This window comes from Pleurodeles waltl, chromosome 3_1, assembly GCF_031143425.1.
Source record: "Pleurodeles waltl isolate 20211129_DDA chromosome 3_1, aPleWal1.hap1.20221129, whole genome shotgun sequence".
NCBI lineage: Eukaryota > Metazoa > Chordata > Amphibia > Caudata > Salamandridae > Pleurodeles > Pleurodeles waltl.
The window spans coordinates 919,529,999-919,554,349 of NC_090440.1; the positions used below are offsets into that span (position 1 = coordinate 919,529,999).

Consider the following 24,351-nt stretch of genomic DNA (forward strand, 5'->3'; position numbering starts at 1 on the left):
GGTGTAGGGTTGTGTAGGGTTGTGAAAGAAAGAGATAAAAAGTGGAAGCAAAACTGCGTAGCTTGGGTATTCCACAACTAAAGCCTTCAGTTTGGGACCTGCACTTACTTACACATTTATTTATTTATTTGTTTATTAATTTTATACAAATTAAGCACTTCCGTGAAGCGAGAAGTTTGTGTGTGTTGGTAACTTGCACCTGTGTCAGATCTAGGCACTTTTCCAGCCACTGAAGAGTCCCACATAGGACCGTATATTGTATTGTATTTTAATAGTATTTATATAGCGCTTACTACCCCTGACGAGGCGTCGAAGCGCTTTTTGCCGAGTAGCACGTATATCTGCTCCTCGTCTGGAAACTACTCCAGAAATATAAACGAGTGCACGTGACGCCCAGTCATTTAGTGACAGTGCACTGCGTTTCAGCCGAGACACAGAAAGTACCAGAGGGTAACCTTTGCTGGACACCAGGCAATCTTCAGGCTCCTCTGGTGTTGTTAGTGCCGAGACAGACAGACTAAAGCGCCGTGTCCGCAAAACAGGTCCGGCGAGTGCTTGGAGATGACCATGAAATGGGAATTAACTACAAAAATACCTTTCGCACTGTATGTGACCCTCTTCCTGTCAACCCCTGCCTTCCACATCCCTGTGTCTCTCTTCTTGTCGGTCTCTCGCCCTCCGTAGCGTCTCTTTCTCCTACATGTGTGATGCTCTCTGCCAAATTTTCACCGACCCCTTCCTTCTGTACCTAACCATTAGGCCTCCATCCTCCATCTCCACAGTATGTGTTGCCTTTCGGTCCGCGTCTCTCTCCTCGGTGTGTTTTCTCCCCCTTCTTCTATTTCCCCCACAGTGTGACTTATTGTCAGTCTCTCTTCCCTACAAACACGGCTGCCCGTCCCTATCAATCTCTCTTGGGCAAACCCTGTGATTCTCGGTACTGTATACCCCGTCAGCCTCTATCCCCGCAGGCCTCTCTTCTCTTTAGGCATTTCTGCCTTCTGTCCAGTCTACCTCTCTCCAGCAGTTCCTCTCTGCCTCTCATCGTCTCTCCCCAGTATGTCTCTGGTCCAGTCACTATCTCTCTCTCCCTCAATGTTTCCCTTCCTTTTAGTCTATTTCTGCTTTCAATGCTCTCTCTTTAGTATCTACTCTAAGTGCGTGTCTCTCACTGTAGATCCAGCTCCCATCTCTAAGCATGTCTCTAAATCTGAGAGGCTCTCCTCAGCATTAGTTTACATCTCCCTCCCTGTCTGCTTGTCAGTTTGTCTCCCCTTGTCACTCTCTCCACTCCCTCAGGGTTCTTCTGTCTCATTCTCCAGCTCTCCAGAGTGTGTCTCTCGCCTATATATATATATATATATATATATATATATATATATATATATATATATATATATATCGCTCCACCTTTGGTTGTGTTTCTATCTCCCTCTCTCCCCCCAGTGTGTCTCTCTCTCTCAGTGAGCATCTCTGTCACTCTCTCTCCCTTGAGTTTGTCTCCCAGGCTTTTATCTCTCTGTGTCAGTTGTGTACCCTTCAACGTATCTCCCTGGCAGTCACTCTTCCCCAAGTGCAACTCTCTTCCTGTCTGTCTCTCTCCCCTCAGTCTACTTCTCTCTCTCTCGTTATCTACGTTCTGTCCCTCGCTCTGCCACTCACCTCCTTGCTGATCTGCCTTCTCCCTCTCATTCCCCGCCCTTCTCTCTTCTCCACCTGCCTGTGACCTGCCCTCTGGTATATAACCCTAGGGAGCTCAGCGCTGCAGTCACTTAGAAAAAGCTCCCAGTCGTTCCTCATTCTCGGGTGCAGCTCGTCCCAAGTGCAAGACCAAGAGGCGAGAAGCTGCCTGAGAGAATGGGACGCCAAGAGATTGGTCTACTATTGGGGGTCCTCCTGGCCGCCCTACTTCGAGAAGCAGGTACACCTTCGCTTTATTAAGACTACTGTCATGATAGTGGGGGGTCTGACGATGTGAGGGGTAGGGTGACCAGACGTCCCTGATTTCCCCGGACAGTCCTGGTTTTTGGGTCAAAGGTCATACTATTAAATAAATGTCCCGGTTTTTGGGACAAAGGTCAGATCATTTAGGGAAGCATAAGTTAAAAAGGCCTACAAGGTATGAAATAATTAAAGTATTTTATCTGTTACTGTCAGGCAACAAAAACCCTCCTCTGCTCCCAGCAGAGAGAGAGTGGGGAGCAGAGAGCGGTGGGTGGGGGAGGGTTGGGGGTTCAGGGTGGGAGGTCAAGCCATAGCTAATTTTATATATGTAGTCTTATACTGTGTGTGTATATATACACATATATACGTGTGTGTGTGTGTGTGTGTGTGTGTGTGTGTATATATATGTACACACACAGTATAGGCACATATTCACAAAGTTATGCAAAAAACGGGACAGGCCAGTTATAAAAGTGAGAGTAATGTCTTTAGTCCTTCTTTTATGTCGGACCTGTCCAAGATTTTCCTCCTCAAAATCTGGTCACCCTAGCATAGACTCACCTGTCGAACTTCGGGAGAAATACAGGTTGGGGGCACTACTTACTGTCTGCTTTGGGCTAACTAGAAATACTTTAAAATAGCAACACCTGGGCGTGAGGTCAGAAGTGCCGAGTCTCCTTTTTTTCTGCATCTTTTTACGTATTTTAATGTTGTCTCCCCCTCCACTTACCAATTATCAGACTGCTTCACAGCGCTGGGGATGTTTTCCGTGCGAGGAAAGTGTAGGAGTGAGAGGTTACAGTGGTTAGTTCTCAGAGCTGGAATTAGGTGTTGGACACGTTAGGTTTGACAACGAAGCACATTCTTCTGAATTTAATTTACTCCTGTATAGGGCGCCAGTGAAAACCTTCGTGGGCTGGTTTCATGTGGTCGCAATGGTTCATGGTCCATAGTCCTTGGACTCTGCTAGCACTGACACAGGCTCTGCTGCGTCGTCACACCTGTCATTAGCGCCTGAAAGTTTTTTTAACATAAGGTAACAGTTGAATATTATAAACCGTGGTGTAAGGCAGTAATCTCACTTCCGACCACTATTCACAATGTGCACTTTTGCATTCCACTAAACCCCAAAATAATTATTTAGAATGAATAGCGGAGGGCTAGAATAACCCCTCCATATTCCAGTCTTGACTTGTAGGAGTACAGCAGAGAAGACAAACACCCTAGCTGCCACCTTTGGGAGTATTGCTGAGGAGACAAGCACTTCAGTAGTGAGCTGTACGATGAAAGGTGCGAGGAGCTAGGCCTTCAGCCCTCACATGTACCTGCAGGAGAAATAACCAAGGAGATGAGCACTGCATGTTTCAGTTTCATAAAGGTGGATGACCACGGCAGAAAACGTCTTCAATGTGTGAAGGTGGTCCAGCTAAGGACTAGAACTACTGTAAACGGACCTGGGGATTTGACTAGGTCACATCCTCATGTTTGTTACTCAAGCACTTGGCTAGCCTCCATTTCCAATCTTATGCTGACAACAAGTCCCAATCAATCCAGAGGGAGCACCAAAGAATATTGCAGAATATGTAGATGTCTTTTTGATAATGAATGCACAATGCAGAGCTAGCTGAACCTAAATGGAACCGTAAACAATGAGATTGCATTTTTTTTGTAAAGCTTAGTCGAATAATATCCTTTTGTGGGGCTTAATTCACCTACGTGTAGAAAAATAGATTTAGTACAGTAGGCATAAAGCATAGAAGTACATCCAGATGTTCTTTTTCTTTTATAAGAAGGTCATCATTTGTCTAAGAATATGTTTTGCGTCCTACTTAGTTTTTGGAAGATTATCAATCTTATTTCAGGTGCTCTAAGGCAAATGTTTAAAGACTCAGGGCCTGATTTAGATCTTTGTGGTAATGGTCCCGCCGTCCATTTTCCAGTGGTCAACTTGTCTGCCTGCTAGCCAGTACGCCCACCTGATTTAGATGATGGTGGTCCCATAGCCGATAAACTGCTGGAGTCCCGCAGACTCCACCAGAACTTCCTAATCGTGTAGACGGCACCACAGGAGAAAGCAGTTGATGGAGAGACTCCAGCCACCCTTCCCACTGAGCAGATTTGGATGTGCCTTTCCACCAAGCCAACAGTGGTGATGCTACCTTCACACCTGAGTTGGCGGATTGGGGGATAATGAGGTAAAAACAGGCCTTTTTCCCAATTCCACTTCAGTTTTTGACTGGACACGACTGGACAAGACCTTTCATTGCTGCTACAACTGGACCACAGAGAAAAAGCGACCCCAGCTGTCGTCAGACTCAATGTAGGGAATCTGCATTGCCAGTCTATGTTGTGGGGTCACTGCACATGAGCGCAGGACCACTGCAGTCATATACATGTCACGGAAATGTTTTAAAATTACTGTGACATGCATATGTTGAGGACACAATTGTGTTAGACATGAATGCTGGTGCCACAATGACATAACATTCACACTTGTCAACCATGTACGTGTGTGCATATGGCAAAGGGAACTCTAACTGTGATGTTGTGCTTCCCGTTGTGTATGTGAGTCAGTATGTGTATGTGTGCGTGCAATTGGATTGGCTGGTTGAGGTGGAGGGTGCTGGAGTGGGTGATGTGGTTGTGCCAGATTGTTTGGAACTTTCATGTGGGTCTGATATTGTTGTGTATGTTAGGCTGTGTGTTGTGTTGCTGTGTGTAATATTCAGGTGAATGTCGTTGTGTGGTGGTCATTGTTGTGATGTGTTTTTGTGTGGGTGAGTTTGTGTAGATGAGTTTGTAGTTGTGTTGGTTTTAATGGTTGTCGTGTGTGGGCGTAGAGTAAACAGTGTGTGTATGTTGAGTTATGGATGTATGGCAATGTGTGATTTCAGCATGTATGTGTTGTATTTTGGTGGAATGGCACTGGATAATAGTGTGTACGTGGTGTGTTGTGTGGTGTGCAGTGCAGTGGGACATATATGGCTAAGGTACAGTGTGTGTGTGACTTACCTGTCTTCCATAGCCACTGCCATTTAACAATGTCTATTAGGTCCCATGACGGTCTCCCTCTGCCAGAAATCTGCCACCAGTAAACCACCTGCAGGACTGAAACATCTACAAATGGTTGGTGGGAACCTGCAAGCCTGATGGCTCAGAAGAGCATTCTGTTGTGGTGGTTGGTGGCTCAGCCGCGATATATCTGAATACGGAGGTAGGAGTATTGTCAACTTGACAACGTACTCAGGTCTCAAGACTAGATTATTACTCTCTACTTGGAAATTGTAAGAAATGTCAAACTGCCAAGAATGTTGGTGTTTGGCTGGTGTCTGGTCTCAAAGGACGAGACAAATGTCCCTCAAGCAGGCATAATGTTCACTGCTCAAATGTAAAAAATATGACTATGAGCCTGATTACGACTGTGGCGGTGGGGATTACTCTGTCCCAAATGTGACAGATACCCTGCCCGCCATAATACAAGTTCCATTATAATTTGTGAAACTTGTAATATGGCAGACAGGATATCTGTTACATTTGGGACTGAGTAATCCCCTCTACCAAGGTCGTAATCAGGCCCTATGTTTTACTGTACGTGCATGATTCCAAACATCTTCATGTAATGCTCCATCTTGTCTCAAAAGCAAGCTTACTATTTCCTCAGTGATTAGAAAGTTATATCAACAGGTAAACTATCATTCAACCTCCTCCCTAAGGTGTTGCAGATAGGATCACAGGTCTCTTCCCCAGGTCATAAAATCTAAAATGATTGTGTGTTCCTTTTAAGTGCAGGACCAACCTATTTAAAGTTCACAGAATATCTTACCTCTTAACTTTTTGACTGTCATCTTGATTATTGCTCAGGCTCTTTCCCCTTCCAATAGATGAGTATAATCAAAGGCATCTTGTAGACCAGCACATAGACATGCTATTAGTAGAAGCTCCACAATAATGCTATATTTAAAAGTTTGTCGAGGGAAGGATTCCTGATCTCCATTACCCATGCCCTTGTTGAAGTTTAGCTGAATAATCAAGCACTCTGGTCCACATCTGTACAAGGATAGCTGAGGTTTCAATATCTTCAGTCTTTGACTTTGGTAACCATGTCAAAAGGCCTGATCATGAACATACTTGAAGACCTCAGCAGTCCAATGAAATCCATCCCTGGATCTTTCCTTTGCCCATTCCATATCTCAACCCCCCGGAGCCTCTCCTGGGTCCTGATTACCAGCTCTCCTCTATCCTGAGCAGAGAAAAGTAAGTCTGCTGTTTACAGTGTTCAGTTAAGTAAAAGTGAGAATGGTTTTACCTACTTGACTCCATCAAACAACCTTTTTCTCCTCTTGTGTATCTTTGTGCCGCCGATGTTCTGGTACATCACATTGATAAATATTCAGTCGCAAATTGATCTTCATGGAAAAATTCACAATTCTACAATTAACAAACCCCAAAAGTTCTTCTAGTCTGTAACAGAGAAAATTGTCATCATTTAGGAAGATAGGTCTAAAATTCTTGTTCTATGAACCGGCTTTTGCAAGAAAAATGTTCTAATCTTTTTAATCGTTTTAGACTTACCAATATCTACACAATGCTATCACTCAACCATATGCAGTGTGTGTGTGTGTGTGGGGGGGGGTATCATGCTAATGCTGGTTCAGGTTTGGATAATAAACAGTACTGTAGCACCTTTTTAAATGTAGACCACGAATGACCAAAGAGAATTCAGTGGGAGATCTTCCAGCAGAGAAAAGTGCATACTTCTGCTTCCGGATGTGCCTGGAAAGCAGTGAAGATATATCACGTCACTGTAATGAGTGGCTCCTCTGTTAGAATTGACTCTAAATTAAAATCTTCATTCTGAGATGGGACAGATTTAAGAATTAAGGGCAGGTCACTGAGTGACCAGGAATGAACCTCCGACAATCGGGAAACATATGCATTACCAACAAGATGGCCGATAACACAGACTCCGGTGTACTGGGAGGTAGTGATGACATAGGTGGAGTGTGAAGTTGGGACCATAGGGTGGTGGCACAAAAAGCTGCTAGCAAATAGCAAAGCTGAAAAGCTTGCATTTGATTTTAAATTTGTGCAAATTGGAAATTCAAAACAATGATGACAAACGAAGTGAAGGCTAGTGTCAAATGTCTATCTTTTTAAAAGATGAGGCATGTGTTGCACTGGCTCCTGGGATTTCCAAAAATGGAGCTATCTTATAAAATACTTTTTCATATAATCTATTAGAAAAAGAGAATAGCTAAAATTTGACATCCCTCAATGTTATAGAAATGCTAAAGTCGGTATTTCAAAGCTACCAATGAACTGTAAACGTTTTGGAAAAACCTTGATCAGTTTCTGTTCTTAAAAATGTCAGGGGTGAATGAAAGGTAATCGTCACTATGAGGAAAAGCTTCGAGGGGGATATCATAGCTTTTAAACAAATTATTTTTAATTAAATACCTTTTCTGTAATTTTTCATCAACGTATCAATTTTAAGTAAAAACAAAACATTATTAGTTATTACAACTCAGTGGACTGTATGCAACACAAAATACAAATACATAAAAGTTAAAAATGAAGAAGGTTATGAATGAGTGAAAAAATAAAATAAAATCCAATGCAGTTATCACTTAAATAGTCTTGCTGAAGTCCTCTCGTCCCGTAAACCACACATTTTCTCCATCCATAAAACATAGGGTGTAAATTTCTTTAAGCTATTTAGCTGCTTCTGTCGATCTCCATTATCGCACCATCGGTCTTTTGTCAGCTGAAACCACTTATTTTGATCCAGAGTTTGGTCTCATGTAGAATATTGTCACTTACTTTCAGATAATTAAAGACCACCAAAAGTCTGTCTTTTGGGTGATTAAATCCTACACCCCTCTGAAAGTTCAAGAAGATTCCATCCCAAAGTTGTTCAGCAGTTGAACTCATCATAATTAAGAAACTGGTTTCCTTACTCGGATTTACTCCTCCAGCACCTCTCATTAACCTCAGGTTACCCATAATACATTGCAACCGATATTATCCTAAACAGATTGTTTTGGTGCATGTAACAGTCTAGAATTACCCTGGAGTTGTCTCAGGAAACGCAAAGCTGTAATTTCAGCACATTACTCTCTTGCACTTCTCAAGTAGAGAAATGTTGCCTTGCTGCGGACCCTAGCGCTGTATCAACCAGGACCACTATTCCTCTGTGTTATTAAATATTCCTTATGATGGAGGTAGCTGTATCTGTTCTTTCTGGAGCACGCAAAAGGTAGTTTTCAAATACTCTTCTTAATGTAAGTAAGTTGCAGCTTTCTGTGGATTCAAACGTCCTAACTAGAATATTAAACCTGATTAATCAACATGTTCTACCATCATTGCACCACATTTTAGCTAATTAATCCACCTCTGTTCGCTGGCAAGATTTACTTTTTATTCTTCCAGAAAAGGGCAAGCTTTGAATTATTTATTTTTATTTTGCCACCCCTACAGACTTCTCTAACAGCTGTGTTCATTATATTTAGTCCTGAATTAAGAGAGTCCTGTTAATTAACAATTCTTGTGCGAACACCAGTTTGTGTCGGGTCGCTGTTACAAATGGTTGGCTCTGTTGCTTGTACGAGTACCCTAGGATCCGTGTCCTTAGACACAGACCCACGGGTAACATGTTAGGATCAGTGGTCAAAATGGGCGGGATCGGAGGGGCACAACATGCCCCTACTTTTCTGATTTATGAAAAAACGTTCCCCTACTTTTTTTAAAAAGACAACCATCTTGGCATGGTTAATTTCAATATTTTAAATCATTGGTTCCCAACCTGTGGTCTGGGGACCCCTGGGGGTCCGCGAAGCCTTCTCAGGGGGTCCGCGAGAGCCTAGAAAATTAAAAAATATTAACAAATATTGACAAATTAGGTCCCCAGCTTCCAGTAATGACTCAGGCGGGGGTTCCCAGGTTCCCATGATGATTCAGTGGGGGTCCCTGGGTTCCATTAATGCTAAAGTGGGGGTCCACAGAAATCAAAAGGTTTGGAACCACTGTTTTAAATGATTCAGCTGAAGTGTCATGCTGTGAAACCAAAGCTGGAAAGACACCTAAACAAGCCTTTCTGCCAGCGTGCCCGTTTCCCTGAAAGAAATGCAAACGTGCGCATATGCATTTGCACATGAATGTGTTGATGTGCAAATGCATAGGGTAATCAGCAAATGTAAAGGACAATTGGGAGGTAGTACTGGCTTTAATTGCTCAAAATACTGAAAGCTTTTTGATGGCAAAAAATTATTTTGAGCAATAGTGTAAACAGTTAACAGCTGAGGTGTTAAGTGTGCGCTTTTAATTGAAACTGTATTTATATAGGGGTTACTACCCCTTAAGAGGTGTTGAAGAGACAGTTATGTAAGAAAAAAAAAGCATTCCGTACATTCTGGGTATTACTAAAATCTAATTTTTTATAGCACCATTTTATCTTAAACCTTTTTGTGAACTTTGTAGTAGTCTATGTTATACTGTGTGTAAAGCAAGTTTAAAATAATGACTTGCATATTCACACAGGCTCTGCATAGCACTAAAAATACACCTCACTGTTCTCCACTGCACCAACCAAGATTTAAATTTGTGGCTCTTGTGTTACACACAGACCTCTGCTGTGCATGAGGGTGAAAGACTAAAAACATTTATAGAATGTTTTTTTATTTAGCCACATCTTTGACTCCGCCCCCATGCTCACTGACCCCGCCCCTGTGCATGCAGCATCACAGTTTTCATACTTTTTTAATGCACTTCGACTACTGGTTAGGACACCTTTCTTTCAGTAGTGCCCCTGTGCCTGTCAGACAACAAATGGCAGGTATAAAGCCAGGCTACTGACACAAACACCCTGACACACTGAAAGGTAAATGGTACCATGGCCTACTACCGCTGACATTAATACCCCTCAGCCGTATGTAGGACAGACTCATGGGGTCAGAGGTGCCCCTGCGGCTCCCGCATATTAGAGGCCTCATTGGTCAGTGCTGTTACAATTCCGTCGGTGTCTGGCCTCCGCCGACGTGGCCGTTGTGTGTTCCCAATGTAACCCTGGCTTTATGGCCATTACTGTGCTTTAAGTGTAGCGTTTTAGATGTTTACACAGGTGGGTTTTTATTTCATAGCACTATACTGAAAGTATTCCAACGACAGGATATCTAGAGTCTTGTGTTTTGTAGTTATCAACCTAGGAAGGGGCGTGGCGTGTCAGTCATCCAACAGTAGTTCCTAAAATAAAACATGCTCGTATGTTATTTTGGGGGAAAGGTACTGACTGAAATTCTACCTAGGAAGGGGTGTGACGTGTCATTCAACATCAGTCCCTAAAATATTACCGTAATGCAAATATTTTCAAAATGCCCTTATATCATTATAGGAGAAAGGTCCTGGCTGAAATGAGCCATCTCTGAGAAAGGGAACTATGGTGCGCTTCTGTTCTCTGGTGGTTAAAAATAGTATGGCACTGACGGGAGGCAGAAACCGCTCGCACCATTTGACTACGTACTCTCAGGCATTTGATTCTGCAAGCTCCCAGAGGGTGTCACAAGACTCACTGTCCAATAAATGTAATATCAGGTGTTTAGTTAAACAAGAAGTGTTATTATTCTAAGGCAGTTTAAACATCGCGCACCACGAATCGACTACTTCTCTTATTCCATTACAAAGCGCAAAGGGACGTTCTTGCACACTGTGCGCTCATCTTGAAAGAAAGTTCGAGGTCGGAAGAAGCTAATTACCCCGCGCCTCCTCTTCCAGCACCAACCCCCCAGTGGTGCAGTCTTACAGAACTGTACTCCACAGGAGGTTGAATATTACACCTGATATCCAGTTCATAAATTACAACGAATTGCGTTTATTGGTCCAAAGTATGTAATCTTTCATTATTACTCTTCTTCATAAGTTCAAATATATTCATAGGCATCAAGCTCCAGCAAACAAAACTAGCCAACAAGTGTTTCGGGATCGACCCCTTTTCAAGGCCTAAGGCACCTCAAGCTTGTATATTCACACAGGGTTTTCAAATGACCTTGATTTTCTAGAATTTCTTGTATATTCATAAAATATCGTCAATTCTACGGGCATAGTAACCAATATAGGTCCTCATCATTAATTAGTTACCAGTTTACTTCATTTCAACGTGAACATTCTCTCACTCCTCGAAAATTGCATCCCCCACTTATCACTGTATCAGGATCAGAGGGTTTATCCAATGTAATGCAATTTTTTTGCTCCCTATGTAGATCGTAAAGTGTAGGTTTTGGTTATCATTTGCGATGCACAGGGACGTCATGGAAAATTACAATGTCACGTTTGTTTCTTACTAGTGTAGTTTACCCAGCTTCAAAGCACAAATGTGCTTCGCATTTGCCATTAGCAATAGAACTGTTAATGGAGTGAAGTTTGTCTTCTCCAGATGAGAGATTAACACATAACCCTTTTGTGCTCCAGTCTCACAAGTAAAATGGCGGTCGCCAGTGGGCTGGAGGTGTGCAAACATCCAATGGGCAGGTTAAACAAAAGCAAACAGCTGCAGTGCTCGGGCACAAGGTGACTTCTACATAGCCCAGGGCCCAGAGGAAGGGAGTGCAGACAGGTCTGAGCACAGATTGACAGTTGCACTCAATATTACCCATTTCCTTCTTCCCTTTTAAAAGGCAAAATATTGGAAGTAAAGTCATATCTCGTTGCTTCTCTACTCCACTGCCACCTGCTGGGACAGTCTTACTGTATGCTAGGAATGGATGTGACTCTTTGCAGTGTCTCCAGAGCTCACATGCGTATGAGGAAGGTAGAGTTCTCTGACAATGCCTGGTAAACTAGATCCCTTGGGCCATGTGGGGGTTTCATTGTTCAGTTCTCATAAGTGATCCCATCTTGAACTTCATGTCATTTATTTTTAGCGTATGAGTCAGTAATGGCCTCAGTCACAGCCATCCATCACTCAATGGCCATACTGTCTCTCATGTTGTATTAATTTAAAATAAAAAATATATATTTTCCTGCCACTTCAGCTCCTTCTTCTCTCCACATTCCTGTTAGTTTATTGCAAGACACCATGACCACAGAATCCTCAGACAAAAACCTTGGTTTACACTTTGATTCTAAAATGATCATGCACACATTCATAATCAACATAGTCTCAGCCACAAAATTCCAGCTACTGAACATAGGTAAAATCCATTCAGGCAATGTTTTCCAGATATCTTAGACACTTATCTTCTCATTGGTCCTCCTCATGCTGGACTACTGCAACAGTCTACTTGTTGCAGCCTCTCCTTTGATATCATTAGACAGTGTTCTAAACATTCCTGTTAGAACCCTTTACAGATTTATCAAACACATTCCTACATGAACGAGGCAACTTGCTATTAGGAGAAACTAGAGCTACCTATAAACACATAAACTTGGTTTTCAAAGCCTAGATGGTACCTGCTGAATGACCTATCTACATTGCCGGAGCTCACGCAGAGGTCTTCTTCCTGCCTCAGGTTCAGAAACTGCACACTTTCTGGTGAGACACCATACCTCCTCTCACCTGCACTAGAGGTCGACTAGATCTTTGGACTCATGGAGGAGTATTGTAATCAGATTCATTCAAAACAAACCAATAACATGAAAGACACAAACAATGTTAAACACCATGACCAATTTGGTCACAGAAACAAGACTCCAAACTAATTAAAGTTTGAAAGCTTTATTACAAACACAAAACCATAATAATGTAAATGGTGTGCAAGGCTAACTTAGAAACATACGTGAAAATCATAGGGTGACCAAAACATTTAAAGAAATTAAGCCTACTAAACATCAATGCTATTGAACACTCCAAGAGAATAACACAAATCAACAGAACGATAATATGCACATTAAAATCAGATTTCAAAGCAGATGATGGTGACATCAGTAAATCATCAGACTCAATTAATATCAATCAATAATTGGAGCTGGGTTATCCTTGTCCTCAATACGAATTAGAACTTGCATGTTTGGGGACGGACTAGCACATGCAGGCAAAAACAAAAGACAAGACAAAAATTATTTGGAAAATCATCTAACTAGGGTAACGCACTATAAAAATACACTGGTGTAATTATCACTACCCAGCCACCTTCGCGCCATACCTGATCACCTCACCTTCAGAAGGCAGCTCAAGACCTGGCTCTTCGAGCACTGACCCCCCCCCCAGCGCCTTGAGACCCTTTATGGGTGAGTAGCGCGCTTTACAAATGTGAATGATTGATTGATTGATCTTTCCAAAAATAGTAGTGGAACTCCATCCACCCAGGTCACTTTCGACTTGTGCCATGTCTCTACCACAAGCACACAGAGAAGAAACTGAGTGCTTCGCTTCTTGAGTCCACAAAGTAACCAGAGTGGATGTAGCCCTCACCTAAATTTACACCATCTAGAACTAATTCATTCCAGTCACTTTCTTAAAAAGATAGCAGACGGACAGAAGGATTTGTCAAGAATCTGCCTAAATCTAGTAAACCTACAAGCTCCAATGCACTGTACTTTGAGTCACTTCGTTCCCAAAACAGTGACAAGCTTATTAACAAACCAACGCTCTTCCATACTTGGACCTTTCAGCTGAAAAGCAACTGGCCCACTATTGGGAATGGGGCTCAGCCAGGCATGTATCAAGAAGGAATACAATATGACAGTTTGATACATTCTTACTATCATTGGATGATTTTGCCATGGTGTAAAGTCACGTCTGTTCCATTAGACTAATAGCCAATCTTGGGACCACTACAGCATGTCCTCTGAGCATTGTGACTTTCCGGTTAGTTTATTTGAAAGGTCAGCTTCACAGCATCATGGGTGCATCTACATTATGTGAAATTAGTCAGGCAGGTCTGAGCACAGATTGACAGTTGCACTCAATATTACCCATTTCCTTCTTCCCTTTTAAAAGGCAAAATATTGGAAGTAAAGTCATATCTCGTTGCTCCTCTACTCCACTGCCACCTGCTGGGACAGTCTTACTGTATGCTAGGAATGGATGTGACTCTTTGCAGTGTCTCCAGAGCTCACATGCGTATGAGGAAGGTAGAGTTCTCTGACAATGCCTGGTAAACTAGATCCCTTGGGCCATGTGGGGGTTTCATTGTTCAGTTCTCATAAGTGATCCCATCTTGAACCTCATGTCATTTATTTTTAGCGTATGAGTCAGTAATGGCCTCATTCACAGCCATCCATCACTCAATGGCCATACTGTCTCTCATGTTGTATTCATTTAAAATAAAAAAAATATATTTTCCTGCCACTTCAGCTCCTTCTTCTCTCCACATTCCTGTTAACTTATTTCAAGACACCATGACCACAGAATCCTCAGACAAAAACCTTGGTTTACACTTTGATTCTAAAATGATCATGCACACATTCATAATCAACATAGTCTCAGCCACAAAATTCCAGCTACTGAACATAGGTAAAATCCATTCAGGCAATGTTTTCCAGATATCTTAGACACTTATCTTCTCATTGGTCCTCCTCATGCTGGACTACTGCAACAGTCTACTAGTTGCAGCCTCTCCTTTGATATCATTAGACAGTGTTCTAAACATTCCTGTTAGAACCCTTTACAGATTTATCAAACACATTCCTACATGAACGAGGCAACTTGCTATTAGGAAAAACTAGAGCTACCTATAAACACATAAACTTGGTTTTCAAAGCCTAGATGGTACCTGCTGAATGACCTATCTACATTGCCGGAGGTCACGCAGAGGTCTTCTTCCTGCCTCAGGTTCAGAAACTGCACACTTTCTGGTGAGACACCATACCTCCTCTCACCTGCACTAGAGGTCGACTAGATCTTTGGACTCATTGAGGAGTATTGTAATCAGATTCATTCAAAACAAACCAATAACATGAAAGACACAAACAATGTTAAACACCATGACCAATTTGGTCACAGAAACAAAACTCCAAACTAATTAAAGTTTGAAAGCTTTATTACAAACACAAAGCCATAATAATGTAAATGGTGTGCAAGGCTAACTTAGAAACATACGTGAAAATCATAGGGTGACCAAAACATTTAAAGAAATTAAGCCTACTAAACATCAATGCTATTGAACACTTCAAGAGAATAACACAAATCAACAGAACGATAATATGCACATTAAAATCAGATTTCAAAGCAGATGATGGTGACATCAGTAAATCATCAGACTCAATTAATATCAATCAATAATTGGAGCTGGGTTATCCTTGTCCTCAATACGAATTAGAACTTGCATGTTTGGGGACGGACTAGCACATGCAGGCAAAAACAAAAGACAAGACAAAAATTATTTGGAAAATCATCTAACTAGGGTAACGCACTATAAAAATACACTGGTGTAATTATCAAAGCTGAAAAACAAACAAGGAAAACAATATTGCAATTTGTATACCTCTCCTCGTGAGACAGCAGACAGGAAGGATTCGTTGGTCAGAGCACTCACAGGTTCACAGCATCTGTAGACAGCAGCTTCAGGGCAGTGCAGAACACGAGCTGCACATAGGGCAAATCAGCAGTTCAGAATTTATTGGGCATATTAGTACTGATCAACAAAAGCAAATGGGGCAATTAGAAAGCATGATGTTGATTCTCAGGAAGACATCTAAGAATCATTGGGATTTAGGAGACGTGAGAGTAGCATCACATCAAGCGTCCTAAGCAAGACTCAACTCAGTACAAGTTTCAAAAAGTCTCTCCCTAACTAGAAACATCCATAGAGCTCTGATTGGTCCTCAGGGTGGACTCATCTTGTGCACAAGAATAAATATCCAATTAGAATTTAGATGCCTATCAGGTTTGCAACTATCCCGGATTTTCTCAGAGAAGGTGTGATGTCATCTGGATGCGTTTATACAGCTCCGTCAAAATATAACATTTATAAGATTTTGAAACATGGGATCTCTTTCCCAAGCTTCTAGAGGATGATTCTAACTGTCCTCAAGTGAATACAATAATACCTCCTGCCCTGTTCAAAAGCTAGAACAAATATTGTTGCAATTGTTATTTGTTAAGATGTTCTCTGTCTTCAATACAGGAGTCTTTCACTAACACGTTAAAAACCTATGAAATAATTCAGGTCAAAGGAAACAGAACAAATTGGCACTTTTACACTACTGCTGCAATATGAATTTTCAGGCCTAGATCAGCTAGGAAAGTCTAAATACATATTTAAATGAAATTAATACAAATAACACCTATTGTGTACCATACTATTTAAATCAAATATGCAAAGTAAATTATTTAATTGCAGCCATTGCTATGCATTTCATTAAAACCATTTAAACTTGTATTTATTTTTCTGCACACATGTAACTCAGTTTGATAAATTAATTTTGATATAAGTACGACTAATTCACGTTAATTTAATCCTCATGATATTCTTTTCATCTCTACTTTTTCTGTGAAAATAATACTTTTAATATTAATTCATGTCAGTAATTCACTAAAATATAAATGCACAACATCTTTCATGGCAAAACGCGATGTCGAAAACAAATTGAGTTCACAATGTCCACCATATTTCAAATGTTTACATTTGTATATTTCATGTTATTTTCTCAGTTAAGCTTCTTAATGGAACTTGTAAGTCACCATATGCTAATGTATTAGTAAAATCTGATCTCTATCAACATTCACAGTTTGTTACACCGCTGTTCTCAATCTAGGATCAGCTAACCAAAGTCTCCTTACCTTCCCTTGCCAAGACCTGTGTATACACATCCAGATTCTGCTTCTTCTACCTACTAGGTCCTCTATGCTGAAACTCCCTTCCCAGTGACTTAAGCTCATTCTCAGCACTAAACACATAGAAGATGGCTCTGAAGGACCACTCCACCACACGCATACTACTGCAGCGTCCTATTATAGATATTTAAAGACATATTTACAAGGAACTGGTGTATCGTCTTTGATGTGCCAGTTTCCGTGTACGCCCTAACGACACCATGGTAGAACTGCATTTACAGTACAGCACACCATGGCGCTCGCTAGCACAACAGCATCAACATTTTTGATACTGCTGTGGTGCTTTGCTGGACTAGCACCAAACAGTTTAGTGCTAGTCCAGCAAAGTTCAGAGAGGCCCAGAGGATAAAGCCCTAGCATCACTTTAATGCTTGCCCTGGGCAGACATTAAAAAATGACCCTAGAATGGCGCAGTGAAATATTGTAAATTTCACTGCACCATTTGTTTGGGCCTCCCTGCGGGGGAAAGTCCCCCTTGCATACATTATGCCTGGTGCAGGTATAATGTGGTTCAAGGGTTTACAAAGTGACGCAATGTTAGCATTGTGCAACTTTGTAAATAGGGCGTAGGGAGAGGGCCTGTTTAGTGCCGCTGAAGCGTAAAAAAATGATGCTACAGTGGCGCTAAGGCAGGCAATGGGCTTGTAAATATGCCCCTCAGTGTTTATGTGTGTAATGTTTTGAGTTGTGTCAATCATCAGCAGTCATACACCAGGCACTAGACAATCTGTCTATGTACCCACAAGACTGCTTCTGATCTATGCACCCTTAAAATTGTTCCTTTGCACAAAATGTTTTATTGAAATGCTCATTCTGCTAATATTTAAGTATTTTACAAAAATAAGGTTTCTGCAAGCAACATATATGGAGATTGGATACTTCGTCCCCCTGGATCTCTAAGGGGAGATCAATGAAACTAGAATGTTTTCTTTGGCCCACACTAGAGCCGGAGATGCATCCCATGATCTTCAGCAGAACAGAGGCACCTGCTCCATGTGGGTGTCATCTATCGCTGAATAATCTCCCATTTTCTAATACTTTGCTGCACTAATTTTCAATCCTCATTCCAGGAACAGTTCCTCAGCCTTCCACTGTGTGCTCTTCATGACTCTGGGCCTGTTCTTCTTCCTGGCCTTTGAAAGGCTGGTGATCCAGGCACTAACTACACATTGTCCAGCTCTTTGGAGATTTGAATGCTTTATAGCTCTTTGATTATTACCAAATCGAGATGTAAGTTTGTACTCTGAACGATAATGGCGCTCTTTCAAGGCGCAGAGCATCTGCATTGTAAAAGGTAGTTGCAACATGGCTCTGTGTTCCACAGGTCTTTAAGCTATTCGCTGTCAGAGACGCCATTGGTAAGGCTCATATCTCAATAACATTTGCAAACATGGACGGCCTGCCAAATCAACCTTCAGAAATGGGAGCTTTCTTCACCCACTGCAGAAGTATACAGTCAGTGGTGCAGACCTTACCAAAACGCTTGTCTCTGGTTGCACAGCAGAACTACAGACGGTTCTCTGCTCTGCCCCTGAAAATGTATAGTTCCATGACATAATAATCACCATCTCTCCACTCGGCTTCCTAAGGCCTTATGTTAACCTCTGCTTCTCCGTGAAGTGGTTCTAAGTTTCCAACCACCAACACACTGTTAAACCTGTAGTGGGCGCATTCTCCAATAAAAGACAGAATTCAGAGGCATTCACTCTTTTTTTGGGATGTGTGGAGAGGGTCCTTAGAAGGGGCTCCGCTTCTTTGCTATCTGTAGCACTTCTGGCTTGATGGGCTTGGGTCTCCAGTCTTAGTGTGACTTTATTTAACTTCCCCCAGAAAAAGAAAAGTCGCTTAATTTCTTGACCTGCCTGTTTGGAGGGTTAGGAGGGCTCATTTCGGGCGTAACCTCTATCCACACCCATGCAATCAGCGTGAAGGCACCTGCTAGCCACACACCTGTGTAAAATGCGACCTGTCTGCTGCAGTAGTGAAGAAAAAACATTCTGCGGGCTGAGGGTGGTGGCAGGGGTTGTGCATGCCAATGTGAGAAAAAAACGACAACATATTGCATACTGCAGCATCACAGCAGAAACGGGCGGGTCTTGAGTCCATGTGCCATTGTGATTTGCTTTCTGGTCTCTGCCAGAACGGCCCTTCACAACCTTTAATTCAACCCTATCTCCTAACAGCTGAACCAAGACGTAGGAGAAGAACTCAGTGGCTGATATTGTTGAGTAATACAACTATTGCAAGTGCTTCAGTATCTGAAACTGTTTTTATTAATGTTATTGACCTGTAAATCATATTTCTCTTTCTCTCTCTTTCTTTCCCTACAGGAGCGGTGACATGCGCGAGTAAGTACCTCTTTTTATCATATGCATGATGTGTTGAGACTGGGCAGAGAGAGTAGGTTTGTACTGATAATGTATACTTTGTATTGGTCATTAACCCTTGTGCGGCCAGTGCGAAAGGTTAGCCTGTGGGGTTTCTATGGGTCAAGGTGGTTGATGTGCGAAGTGGGATGTAATGGGAGATGGAGCAAGACAACGACCTCTAAGGGGCAGCTGGACAAAACCCCAGGTCCCCCAGGACACTGTTGACCAAGAGGGGACTGGATAGGATTACATGAAAGAGGAGGAGTGGGAACTCATCCCTGCAACACACAAAGGACCTCTTTTATATTTCTGCCACGGTGACAGATACCCCTGCCGCAAAAATAAAAATTAAATTATATACTATGGAATATATATTTAGGCTGACGGGATATCCGTCACCATTGTGATGGATTAACTTGACTTCCAAAATATGAATCAGACCAGGAGATGTCGATTTATAGTCAGAGGCAAGCTCTAACCAGAGTAAGACTTGCAGCTGGGTATGAGATAGTAAAAATGTTGTAGCTATACCTATCCCGTCCCTCTGTAGTTAGTGGTAACCAGGGCTCAACATTTTACAACCACGACTTTCACAAATTGTTTTAGGGATTGGTATAAGTGAAAAAGAGAGATTGCTTCTTCTCATAAGCTCTTGGCTGATGTTTAAAAAAAAAACATGGGTCCACCATGGAATGCTGGTTCAGCGCTGTATACGAATCCTCATTCCCTTTTTTTTATTGAGTGAAATAAGACTAGGACTGCTGGGCTGGTGCCCTAATTGCAAAATGGTAGGATTGCAGTTGTTAGGTGGCTGGGGATGCCTTTGGGAGAGGTGGAGAGAGTCTGTTTTTCCAGTCCTCAACCAAAAGCACATTGCCCAAGTTTTGGCATCAGGTATTCAGTGCCACCCCTACTGTGCCCAAGAATGTGTGTGGTGAAGGAGGTCCAGGACTGAAGACAAATGTTCCGCTGCAGAGTTGGCAAAAATGCAAAAAGAACATTAGGGTACCTGTGAGCTAACCGGGTGCCTAAGTTGTATCTTTTTTATTCAAACAGAAATCAAAATCCCCATCTGCTTTGAGGTTCCCCAGGAAGAGTGGTGGCATCAGCAGAGCTTAAAAATAATAAACAACCCCCTACTCTTAGTGAAGGCAAGGATGATGGGAGAAAAACAGTTCGGCTACTGGGAAAAATGGGGGAACGGGGTGTAATACCAATCTCTTTTAGGCCTTAGGCAAGGCTGGATGTCTCAGATGACTAGGCAAGGTATATTGGGGAGTTGTTGTATTTCTAACTACTCCCTGGTCCTTAGGCAAGGCAAAGGAATTCTTTCCCCTTCCCATTCTGGCCTTACTGTAGGTTTAAGGAGGGTTAGCTTTGATCCCTCCATTGGCCAACTGCATGGGTTTCCCTCAAAGCAGCACTGCTTTCTTATTGTTGGTTCATCCTACCAACCTTGCAAGGATCAGGAAGGTTGTCATGCCTCTCGTATTCTTTAAAGGTGTACAAGTTATTTTTTTAAACCCTGCCATGCCTTAAGGCCTGGGTGGTGGTAATGGGGGAGGGGGCTTATGCCTACTCTCCAACCCTTGCCCAAAAATAAGAGAAGAGCTATTCGATAGCCACTCTGCCAGCCCTATGAGAGTGGGGTATTTTGTGCCCAACTTTGCTCAAAGATGGGGTGTGCATGTTCTCTCCCCTACCATGTCCAAAGGTGGCTGGGTACTTTGTGCTTCACATTTTATCAAAGGGCAGGATGTTCTTTTCTTTTCCCTTCCTGATAGGCCCTAAGGTCCAAGGAGGGCTGCCATTGCCTCTCCCCCACTTGCTCAATGGCAGGGATGACACATGTTTTTTTACTAATAGGGTGTGCCAGTTTGATCTCCCAGTCCTGCCAAATGGCCACAAATAGAAACAGTCCAGCCCAAACTGCCAGGTCAGTTCCCCTCTAAAAGAAAACATAAGACCAATTTTGGCTAAATTTGACCTCTTCAGTAGAGTGTAGGTTGAGTCCTCTGGCACAGTGAGCATGGTGCATGCTTGTTGCACTTGGGGCATCACACTGAAGTATGCAAAGGGGTGATGGGTGGAATACTTGAAATTATAACATCCACTGGTAATTACACTTGGCAGCATTCCAGTCCATTGTTCTTCTGCCCATGGTGCCACCTCAGACAGGAATCAGCCATACACAAAGCAGTCTTGATCCTGCTCCAATAGGAACAGATCGGCCTGAACTACAAGGCCAGGTCCATCTGAAAAGGAACACCAGCTTTTCTCAATTGACTGAGCTATGTTTGACAGTCCAATGATGTGCTGCCCAATTAGACCTGAAACATATTCTTACTTCCCTCCAAACAGGAAAAGCCCCACCAGCCCGCCAAAATAGTTTGGTTTTAGCTTAACGTCCATAATGAGCCAGAAAATATATTTTTATAACTGATGCCTTGAGCACGGAAGAGATAACCCATCAACTCACCATAAGTCCAGACCATCACAGAAAAGTAAAAGAAAGACCAGCTTTGATAGTAATGAGACATGGAAACCTATAATCTAAACTCAAACCTAAAATATGTTGGAGAGATAACCACAATCCATGCAAGAGACGCGCCTAATGTTTGTAGTTTGAGAAAGCTAAAGGCTTTCTTGTGTTTATCATTTTAAGTAAAGCAGCTGCTGGTACAGTTATCATTACAATCAATGTTACTGCGTTACCAGGGAGTAGTTTCTTGTTTGTAATCCATGCAGGAGAAAAACTGCTTCTTGTGAGCTTCTTTTGCCCTTGGTTTTAGTTTACTCCGTCATTGAGGGTCTCCGTGTGAGCTTTCTCATGTGGTGCTCTAAGTTCCAGCTTCCTCCATCAGTATCAATGGGAGCTTCCTCTAGCAGTGCAATAGTACGCTTTGTCTGGCAGTGTCTAGGATGATGGTTCTCCAGCAATGCTCTTTTTTTGAGACTGTACAAAAATGCCTTTCGTTGATGTTTTTACCACCAATCCCTTCACGTGATCTTCTACTAGGAGTGCTGCAGTGAACTATATCCAGAGGTTCTCTCAGTTGTGAGCTTCCTATTTTAGCCCCTCGATGTAAATATTTTCTAGCAGTATCCTCATTCTGTGACTCCTCCAGGATTGGCATATGAGCAGTACTCATGGTTTGAAATTCCTCCCTGTATACTGCTACTGTAATCTTCTGCCAGGAGTGCCGTAGATAGCTTCACTCAGCTACAATCCTAGTATGAGTTTCTGATGTTAGCCTCTCAGTGTAAAATTTCCTCCTGGGTTGCCCTTAAGGAAGTTTCCTGCAGTAGTGCTCATAGTGTAACCTTCCTCCATTTATGTTGTCATTGTGAGCCTCTCTTTCACCAGGAGTCGGTAGAGGCCACTCTCTGCACTTCTCCCATCAGTAGTGCCTGCAGCCACTTTACTTGCATTGTCCTTAAGGCGAACTCCCTTCAACAGTTCCCCCATCATGGGCTTTCTCCAGCAGTGCCCTCAGTTTCAGCTTCTTCCAGCATTGATCTAAGGGCGAGCTTACGCCACCAGTGCCCTCAATGTGAACTTCTGTCATTATTATTCTGAGACCCTTATTCTGAGATTCAAACAACAGATGCGGGTGAGCTTTCAACCCGATTTTTGATTCCCGTGTGAGCCCAAACTGTACTTGCTCTCATGATATCACTCGGTGAAATCCACCCAAGTGTAACGGTACTCCTCATTTCAAATGTATATGATAGTGATGGGGGTAATAGGCAGTTGATAGGTACTGTAAAAATCATGTTATTAACTATATGTGCAGAAACAATTTACCTCCACAATGCAATTTCACCAGCTGCAAAGACTAAGCCACTCAGAATGTGGCTGATGAGGTGAGCTTGTTTCACCACTAGAGTCCTCGTTATGAGTGGCCCAAAAATGGGTCAGATTTTCACCACCACAGACTTACCGAAACCAGTGATACTGTTAACTCCAGGAGTGGGTTCAGCCCTGGGGGTCCACTAAGACAGGAAGAATTAAAAGGGGAATGATGGCCCAATTCCCCCGGTAACTCCTCATGTTAGGCCAGAATTTGACACGGGGACTTTGACATCTTTAGATGGACAAAATCTCCTGGGTGAAAGTTAAGAGATCTGCAGAGTTACTGTAGATCTCATAATTCCGATGGGGCCAGTAATAGCTGTTAAGGGATATTTTAAATATTTTATTAATAACATCTGTAATAGCAATAATATTAACAGCATTATTAGTGATGTTTTTAATTATAACATATTTTATTTGCAGTAACAGTAGCAGATGTACTTTAAGCCTCTGTTCAGGTTGGAAAGCTTAAAGAAAACCAGGGCAAGGGGAGGTCAAAAGAGTCTTGGGTGTACCTAGGTGGACCGGTGGGCCTTGGTATGCGAGCTGAAAATGCTTCTCCCGTTTTTTTTTTTTTTTTTAAAGGCAGTTGGTGTGCGCTGGATCATTTTAGGATCTTTGTGTGATCTTTCTGATCCTTCTGCATAAATATTGAGGAGTTTCGTCTGTTTGGTCAAGTCACCAGCTGCTGTAGATAAATTTTGAAAAGCGGAAGGGGAACGGGGGGATGCGTTGTTTGAGTGTATATGGGTGTGTATGTGTGTATATGTGTGTGTGTGACTGCACAGCTCATAGGTGCCCAGAAAAAAAGCTAGTGAAAGATATTCAGTGATTATGAAGATGTGTTTCAAGACTGCCATTGGTCCGGCTTCACTAATGTAACTTCCTTTGGAATTCACTTTCCTTCTCACGTGTTAACAACTATTTTCTTCTTCCCTCTTCTTGTAGGCGGAAGCAGCTCACTGCCCTTGTGTCCAGACGCCACTTGTAATGGGCAGTGTATTCCTGCAGTCGGGTGTTACTGTAATATCGGTGCCATCCCCTGCCTTCCATCTACGTGTGATCCAAACACAACCCCGTGCTGCCCCGTGGGACTCTTCTGGTATTCAAACATATCCTGCTGCTCGGGTGAGTCTCCACTGCCTGTCTGAGGTCAATATAGTATTAAAAATGGGTAGAAGGGAGGATTAAAGCTGTGGACTTTCTGGTCTTTGTTAAACAATTCAACAAATACAAGAGCTGAAAGTTTCAGTAGTTGGGTCTTTGTATATTATTGTTTTTCAGTTGTTTTAATTTTGCCTTACTTTGGACTAACAGCAACGTTACATCCAGGGCCAGTGTACTCCTGTAGGGTGAACACAGCACCAGCATCAGAGTGCTGTCCATTATGGATTCTAAACGTTTTCACTTCTGTG

The 24,351-nt window shown here is 42.4% G+C and overlaps 1 protein-coding gene across 1 annotated transcript in view; it reads left to right on the plus strand.

The window, feature by feature from the left end:
* Positions 1–1,754: 1,754 nt before the first annotated feature.
* The window catches only part of LOC138284758 (uromodulin-like), a 196,002-nt gene continuing 173,405 nt past the window's right edge, over positions 1,755–24,351 (plus strand). Inside the window, exons 1-3 of the mRNA XM_069223895.1 lie at positions 1,755–1,921; positions 19,042–19,059; positions 23,885–24,064. Of these exons, the coding sequence (XP_069079996.1) occupies positions 1,858–1,921; positions 19,042–19,059; positions 23,885–24,064 (262 nt within the window). The 5' untranslated portion in view covers positions 1,755–1,857. The remainder of the gene's footprint in view (positions 1,922–19,041; positions 19,060–23,884; positions 24,065–24,351) is intronic.